Source organism: Oncorhynchus masou, chromosome 19, assembly GCF_036934945.1.
Source record: "Oncorhynchus masou masou isolate Uvic2021 chromosome 19, UVic_Omas_1.1, whole genome shotgun sequence".
NCBI classification, from domain to species: Eukaryota; Metazoa; Chordata; class Actinopteri; order Salmoniformes; family Salmonidae; genus Oncorhynchus; species Oncorhynchus masou.
This window is the reverse complement of record NC_088230.1, coordinates 13,701,528-13,710,728: the sequence shown is the minus strand read 5'-3', so window position 1 is coordinate 13,710,728 and position 9,201 is coordinate 13,701,528. Positions and strand designations below refer to the sequence as shown.

The 9,201-nt window shown below is 39.0% G+C and overlaps 1 protein-coding gene across 1 annotated transcript in view; it reads right to left on the bottom strand.

The window, feature by feature from the left end:
• Positions 1–3,697: 3,697 nt before the first annotated feature.
• Positions 3,698–9,201, bottom strand: part of si:dkey-177p2.18 (phospholipase B1, membrane-associated) — a 28,815-nt gene continuing 23,311 nt past the window's right edge. The window contains exon 16 of the mRNA XM_064924590.1: positions 3,698–4,838. Coding sequence (XP_064780662.1) covers positions 4,677–4,838 — 162 coding nt within the window. The 3' untranslated portion in view covers positions 3,698–4,676. The remainder of the gene's footprint in view (positions 4,839–9,201) is intronic.

Genomic DNA, 9,201 nt, shown 5'->3' with positions numbered 1-9,201 from the left:
GAGAATTAAGGTGTTTAATCTATCAAGACACGAGGAGCGTGCATTACAAGGACAGGCTGAAGCACACTGATTGGTACGAACAGTCATTGAAAATGGGGGAAACCATCTTCTACTACATTCTCATTAAACTGAGATGAGAAAATGATGGATAAATCTGCAATTAGTACCTTTTTGGGCGACCAGGCCAAATTCATATTGAAATTTGTGTTATAGATCTGTCATTCTCATTGAACGCAAGTCTAGTGTTAGATTTATTCTACGTGCACTATTTCTGTTTCCTGTTCTTAAGTTGAATTTTTATGTCTTTTAATTTCGTTTCGTACACCAGCTGAAAATAAAACATTTTTGGTCATGGAAAGTATATTTCACAACAGTTCCGATAGTACAAGTTTTCTCTACACTATACTTGCTTGTTTTGTCGCATAAACTGAAATTAGGCAAACTATTTGATTTTTAGCAACAGGAAATGGAGGAGCAATTTCTGCATAGTGCATCTTTAATACAGCTATTATGTGATCCAATTTAGTCAGATGAATATCTAAAGGCAAAATATTGTGGTTGTCCTGTAACCATTAATTAACCAGCATTCATTTTTTAAATCGACACAAACATGAAATTATGGCTGATAGTACATTTGTTGAAAGTAATGAGCATTACAAACCAGAAACGTGGAGATAAGATATTGTTCACTTCTCATCAGCTGTTACTTCCAACCCAAGGCTGTGTTACTCCCACCCTGCCTGCAGGTACAAAAGTAAGGTTGCGCTCGTTCTGTTCTCGGTCTATTTGATTTCAACTCATTTACCCTAGAAATTCAATTACATTTGCTAATGGTAGAGGATATGTATAAGTTGTTTGTCATAAAATATGGTGTCTCTATCTCTATCTACAGTATCTCTGAGTAATTAGTTTAAAAAACAGTGTACTTTCCTGCTGGTTCTCCCCTACAAAACCAAAAGTAAAAGATACAAAAATAAAACTTAAGAATAGGAAGCATAGAAATAGCACACATAGAATATATCTACAGCTTCTTAGACTTGCTGTCAATGAGAATGACAGATCTATAACTCACATTTCTATGTGAATGTGGTGGGGTCACCAAAAAGTTACAGATTGCAGCTTTAAAGGTAATGTTCCTGCTTCAGCGGAGACTGCATTCACGGTAAACGCTGCATATGTAGGTTCAATCTGAAATTCCCTTTACATTTCTATCCCAGAATCATTAAGCTTCAGCTTTACAGATCGAACAGAGCCCTTACCTTAGATACATGATTCACGAAAGTTATGTCTATTTTCAAATGATTGTACATCCAGCGCTCGTCACACTTTAGATTTCGACTGTTTCTGCACAGACATCTCATTGTGTTAGGAGATGGCACTGTCATAGGATGTATATACAATCATTTACATGTTGGTAATTTAGTAGCAGACACTCTTATCCAGAGCAATTTACAATCAGTAGTCAGTAATACAACACACTGGGTGTACTAGATTTACTACAACAATAAACAGGGGGTCAAAGGTCATTCTCCAATCTCCATGGCAAATCATCAAAAATCTGATGCATCCTTCTGGAGTATAAATGCATGTTTATGTTTTCCTGTTTAGTAAGTATAATCATATTTTTGTTCCTTACTTAATCATCGTTTTGTTTCTTACTTAAAGATACACTTAATTATATTATTTCAATAATGTTCCATATTAAAATGGGAGGGGAAGTTGTTAAAAGTCCTTTATGAAGTGACAGCAGCTATTTTCAGAACAATCCCTTTTTATGGATGTGTATTTTAATATATTGTTGATGGCTGCTGTGTTAGGTAGGTACAATACACTATATAATTTGAAGGAAGAACAAACCTGATGAAACAGCAACTTTTCTACAGTCTTCTTTCAATCTTATAATGGATTTTACATTTGCTTTAATGATTTTTAAAGCAGTTCCTGGCCATGCACCTAAATATGTGCCTGGTCGGTCCGTCAGATCCTCTGGCACTGACCTTTTAGTTGTTCCAGAGGTCAGAACCAAAATGTTTGTTGAGGCTGTATTCAGCCACGATGGTGGTCCTGGCCTTTGGAAAAGCCTGCCGGAGGACCTGAGGGCCTAGGTAACTGTAGACATTTTTAAGAAAGATCTTAAGATGCACCTTTTTAGCCTTGCTTTACATATGGTGCAATACTATACAGATAGTAATACTATCTGTTTTTACCGGAAACTATTCTCTGTGTATGGTACATCAGCCCGAGGCCTGTAATGCATTTTATGTTCTGAATGAAGTAGGTCTACCTAATTTTTGAAATAACTCACCTAATGCCCCCTTCTGGCTCAGCAGCCTGGTCTCATAGACTAGACGTAGCATAGTAAATGTAAATACGGACACTCAAATTAATATAATATGTTATGCTTGGTATGGTATGGTAACATCAGACAGATGGTTACATAAGGCAAAATTGAAAGTAGGTTGGTTGGTCAGGGTGGATTGGTAGGTGTATAACGTAAATGTATAGCAACCCAAAGGTTGCGAGTTCAAATCTCATCACACACAATTTCAGCTAATTAGCAACTTTTCAACAAAATACTACTTTTTAGCTACTTTGCAACTACTTAGCATGTTAGCTAACCCTTACCCTAATCTTAACCCTTTTAGCTAACCCTTCCCTAACCCTAACCTAAACCCTTTAACCTTACTCCTAAACTTAACCCTAACCCCTAACTCCTAACCCTAACTCCTAGACTTGCTAAAGTTAGCCAGCTAGCTAACGTTTGCCACCAAGCAAGAATTTCTAACATATCATACATTTAGCAAATTCATAACATATTGCACGTTTTGCAAATTCGTAACATATAATGCAAATTGTAATTCGTAACATATCATAGGAAATAGGTGATGGACATCCGCAAATTACTACATACCATACGAAAGTAACATATTTACATTTACATTTAAGTCATTTAGCAGACGCTCTTATCCAGAGCGACTTACATATCACACTAAATGGAGTGTCTTGGATCTGCATACAGAATAATGCTAAATGCTCTGAGACCAGGTTGGGCTCAGTGGCAGTATTTTTAAGAGTGGAAAGGGGATAATGAATTGCATTTTATATAGGCCTCCAACATACAGCATACAAGTCCATACATCAATTGCAAATATTTTGCGACCTCTTCCCCGTTCCTGCTGCATGACTAAAATCTTTGATGAATTGGGTGCTTAGATTGTGAATCCTGTTACTCTTTCCACCTCTTTCACCAGAAAAGAAGGACAATTTAATGAGAAGCGAGAAATAGACGTACGGACATTCAGCAGTGTTTGCAGGCTCAAATTTCCTATTGCACAGCACTCCGAGAGCTCAATCAGAGTGCTTTCCTAGAACTAATAAAGGCAGTTTTGCGTCAGAAGTGGACCTGTGTTTGTCCTGTATCAAATGATTGTAAGGTTGTGTTTGCACAAAAACAGGGTTTACAATGAACGCAAGTCATTATTAAATCCACTGAAACACTTACACTGATGGCAATGAAAGTTACGTAGAACCAACCAAGATAAATTGTCAAAAAGATCACAAAGAAGACTATTAGGCCTAATAATCATGGCAAATATGAGAAATACATCAACCTTTATTCATTTTACCAAATTAAATGTAGTATTTGTTATACTAATGTTATAGAAATGACCAGTAAGACACTTTCCATGAGTTGAATTGCCAAACTGTTTATTGCCCTTTAAAGCAGATACACAAGGCTAAGTTTGAATATGTATGAATATGCCAGGTTACCTGTTGAAAAACCAATTATCCCATGCCTATAGCCTATGGGACACCTCACAGTTTACATTTTCACCTAAATATGTTCTTTTCAGAGCCAGCCCATTATACTCTCAATGCAACTCAATGTTTATTATGCGGTTCTTGCTATTCTAGTCTAAAGGAAACAGAAAATGCTCAAATAATTAGCCTCAGAGCAAACCCATTGAAACATCATGATGAGCTAAATTTAGCCATCACCTGGCCTTTTTGTTTGGTGTGGATTGTTATTGTAGAAGGGGTTCACAATTAGATGAATGATGAACAGGCTCTGCCACAGCCCAGGGGAAAATCACAATGCCTATTGACAGTCCCATCCCCCTCTCAATGATAGATAGATAGATTTCTAAAGCAGCTTGTGTCATTCTGTGTGTATTGGACGTCACATATTGCACTGACATATCACGTCCACCTCCAATATCAGATTTCCATTGTTGGTCTTTTTGTCTTCTCAGTCACAGCCATAGAGATAGATAGAGAACTCATAATCGGTGCCATTATAGTGTCTGTGACAGCATGGGCATATCCATTTTGAAGTAGTCAATTTTCTTCTTCACGATTAGCTGATTCCTCCTGATGACCCGGTTGGACATGACTCCAACAGGGTCACCAGGAGGGATCAGCCAGTTGTCTACATGAAAATGGTAGAAGACCTCAATGGCTCTGCCCATGCTTATAAGACCTTTTGGCTACTAGAGGCCTCTATCATTCTCTATGGTCATAGAACACAGGGGTTGGTAGAGGTCCAGGGTCAGTGGGCCCTCTTGTGTTCAATACTTGACAATGCAGGCATGGCAGCAACAAAGAAAACACCCACAATCATTACAACTGCAACCATAATATTGCCTATATTCACCCCACGTATAAGTGTATTATTGTTATAGAGAGGCTAAAGCAGTGATGGCCCAGGACAGAATACCAGCCAGGACCACAAGGTGAGACAGAAGAAGGGTTTCCCGCGTTGGAATAGCCGAACTGGGGACAACGGGTATGGTGGACTGGCCTCTTTTGGCAGGTCGGGTGTAGATGTAGGGGTGATCCTAAACATCCAAAACAGCTTTAGTCACGAAAGAAATTGGTAAACAATAAATTTGAGGTCACTGATAAACAGCTTCTATCTCCAGGCCATCAGACTGTTAAACATTCATTACTAGCCGGCCTCCTCCCAGTAGACTGCTCTGAACCTTAGAGACTGCTGCCCTATGTACATATAGTCATTGAAAACTTGTCACTTTAAAAATCTTTACATATTATTTTACCCACTTTATACAGTGCATTCAAAGAGTATTCAAACCCCTTGACTTTATCCACATTCTGTTGCATTACAGCCGTATACTAAAATGTATTGAATATTCACAACCGTTCAAAAATTTGGGGTCACTTAGACACTTCCTTGTTTTTGAAAGAGTTGCAAAGAAAAATACATATTTCATACTGGCAAATAAAAATAAAATATTAAGTTGGGCAAAAGAACACAGACACTGGAAGAGGAACTCTGCCTAGAAGGTCAGCATCCCGGAGTCGCCTCTTCACTGTTGACATTGAGACTGGTGTTTTGCGGGTACTTTTGAATGAAGCTGCCAGTTGAGGATTTGTGTGGTGTCTGTTTCTCAAACTAGACACTCTAATATACTTGTCCTCTTACTCAGTTGTACACCGGGACTTCCCACTCCTCTTTCTATTCTGGTTAGAGCCAGTTTGCGCTGTTCTGTGAAGGGAGTAGTACACAGCGTTGCATGAGATCTTCAGTTTCTTGGCAATTACTCACATGGAATAGCATTCATTTCTCAGAACAAGAATAGACTGACGAGTTTCAGAAGAAAGTCTTTTGTTTCTGGCCATTTTGAGCCTGTAATCGAACGCACAAATGCTGATACTCCAAATACTCAACTAGTCTAAAGAAGGACAGTTTTACTGCTTCTTTAATAGCACAACAGTTTGCAGCTGTGCTAACATAATTGCAAAAGGGTTTTCTAATGATCAATTAGCCCTTTAAAATGATAAACTTGGATTAGATAAAACAATGTGCCATTGGAACACAGGAGTAATGGTTGCTGATAATGGGCCTCTGTACGCCTATGTAGATATTCCATGAAAATTCAGCCGTTTCCAAAATTCAAAATTCAGTTACAATAGTCATTTACAACATTAACTTATCTAGGGTAGGGGGCAGCATTGGGAATTTTGGATGAAAAGTGTGCCCAAATTAAACTGCCTGCTACTCACCCATAGAAGATAGAATATCAATGTAATTAGTAGATTTGGATAGAAAACACTCTGAAGTTTCTAAAACTGTTTGAATGATGTCTATGAGTATAACAGAACTCATATGGCAGGCAAAAACATGAGAAAAAATCCAACCAGGAAGTGGGAAATCGGAGGTTTGTAGTTTTTCAACTCTTGCCCTATCGAATACACAGTGTCTACGGGGTCATATTGCACTTCCTAAGGCTTCCACTAGATGTCAACAGTCTTTAGGACCTTGTTTGATGCTTCTACTGTGAGGTGGGGGCGAATGAGAGGTGAATGAGTCAGAGGTCTGCCAGAGAGCCACGAGCCTCACGCGTTCACGTGAGATTTAGCTTGAGTACCATTGCATTTCTGCAGACAAAGGAATTCTCCGGTTGGAACTTTATTGAAGATTTATGATAAAAACATCCTAAAGATTAATTCTATATATTGTTTGACATGTTTCTACGGACTGTAACGGAACCTTTTGACTTTTCGTCTGCTCCTAGTGATCGCAAATCGTGAGTTTGGATTGTGTACTGAACGCGCAAAACAAAAATGAGGTATTTCGACATAAATGATGGACATTATCGAACAAAACAAACATTTATTGTGGAACTGGGATTCCTGGGAGTGCATTCTGATGAAGATCATCAAAGGTAAGTGAATATTTATAATGCTATTTCTGACTTCTGTTGACTCCAACATGGTGGATATCTGTTTGGCTTGATTTGTTGTCTGAGCGCCGTACTCAGATTATTGCATGTTTTGCTTTTTCCGTAAAGTGTTTTTGAAATCTGACACAGCGTTTGCATTAAGAAGAAGTGGATCTAATATTCCATGTATAACGGTTGTATCTTTTAGCATTGTTTATTATTCTGTAAATTGATGTGGCTCTCTGCAAAATCACCGGATGTTTTGGAACTACTGAACATAACATGCCAATGTAAACTCAGATTTTTTTATATAAATATGAACTTTATCGAACAAAACATACATGTATTGTGTAACATGAAGTCCTATGAGTGTCATCTGATGAAGATCATCAAAGGTTAGTGATTCATTTTATCTATATTTCTGCTTTTTGTGACTCCTCTCTTTGGCTGGAAAAATGGCTGTGTTTTTATGTGACTTGGCTCTTACCTAACATAATCATTTGGTTTGCTTTCGTCGTAAAGCCTTTTTGAAATCTGACACCGTGGCTGGATTTACAAGTGTATATTTAAAATGGTGTAAAATACATGTATGTTTGAGGAATTTTAATTATGGGATATCTGTTGTTTTGAATTTGGCGCCCTGCAGTTTCACTGGCTGTTGACGAGGTGGGACGCTACCCTAGAGAGGTTTTAACAATGTCTACGCTGTATTTCTGATCAATTTGATGTTATTTTAATGGACAAACATTTTTATTTAAAAAAAACAAGGACATTTCTAAGTGACCCCAAACTTTTGAACAATAGTATACATATGTCATGAGTAAAGTAGTATGTAAACATTATTAAAGTGGCCGGTGATTCCATGTCTATGTATATAGGGCAGCAGCCTCTAAGGTGCAGGGTTGAGTAACTGGGTGGTGGCCAGCTAGTGATTTGTGGTAATGTCTTTAAAGGGATGGTTCACCCAAATTCCAAAAACATATCGGTTTCCTTGCCCTCTAAGCAGTCTATGGACATTAACAATGTCTACACTGTATTTCTGATAAATTTGATGTTATTTTAATGGACATAAAATGTGCTTTTCTTTCAGAAACAAGGAAAATTCGAAGTGTCCCTATTTTTTTCATGGTAGTGTATATTTACACACAATACCCCATAATGACAAAGCAAATGTTTTGAAAATGTATACAAAATAAAAACCGTATTTATATAAGTGTTCAGATCCTTTGCTATGAGACTCGAAATTGAGCTCAGGTGCATCCTGTTTCCATTGATCATCCTTGAGATGTTTCTCCAACTTGATTGGAGTCCACCTGTGGTAAATTCAGTTGATTGAACATGATTTGGAAAGGCACACAACTGTCTATATAAGGTCCCACAGTTGTCAGTGCGTGTCAGAACAAAAACCAAGCCACGAGGTCAAAGGAATTGTCCGTAGATCTCAGAGACAGGATTGTGTCAAGGCACAGATCTGGGGAAGGGTACCAACAAATGTGTGCAGCACTGAAGGTCCCCAAGAACACAGTAGGCTCCATCATTCTTAAATGGAAGAAGTTTGTTACCATCAAGACTCTTCCTAGAGCTGGCCGCCCGGCCAAACTGAGCAATCAGGGGAGAAGGGCCTTGGTCAGGGAGGTGACCAAGAATCTAATGGTCACTCTGACAGAGCTCCAGAGTTCCTCTATGGAGATGGGAGAACCTTCCAGAAGGACAACCATCTCTGCAGCACTCCACCAATAAGGCCTTTCTGGTAGAGTGGCCAGACGGAAGCCACTCCTCAGTAGAAGGCACATGACAGCCGTCTTCAAGTCTGCCATAAGGCACCTAAAGACTCTCAGAGCATGAGAAACAAGATTCTCTTGTCTGATGAAACCAAGATTGAACTCTTTGACCTGAATGCCAAGAGTCACGTCTGGAGGAACCTGTCACCTTCCCTACGGTGAAGCATGGTGGTGGCAGCATCATGCTGTGGGGATGGATTTCAGCGGCAGGGACTGGGAGACTAGTCAGGATTGAGAGAAAGATGAACGGAGCTTAGTACAGAGAGATCTTTGAAGAAAACCTGCTCCAGAGTGGTCAGCACCTCACACTGGGGCGAAAGCTCACCTTCCAACAGGACAACGACCCTAAGCAAGTCTCTGAATGTCCTTGAGTGGCCCAGCCAGAGCCTGTACATCGAACATCTCTGGAGAGACCTGAAAATAGTTGTGCTGCGATACTCCCCATCCAACCTGACAGTTTGAGAGGATCTGCAGAGAAGTAATGGGAAAAACTCCCAAATACAGGTGCCAAGTTCTAAAACCCTTTTTTTGCTTTGTAATTATGGCGTATTGGGTGTATATTGATTATGTAACTGTTCTCTTTAATCCATTTTAGAATAAGTCTGTAACGTAACAACGTGGAAAAAGTCAAGGGGTCTGAATACTTTCTGAAAGCACTGTATGTATATACTGTATTCTTGTCATGGCTCATCCTATGAAACTACTACTGTACACACATTTCTAATCACATACTGTCC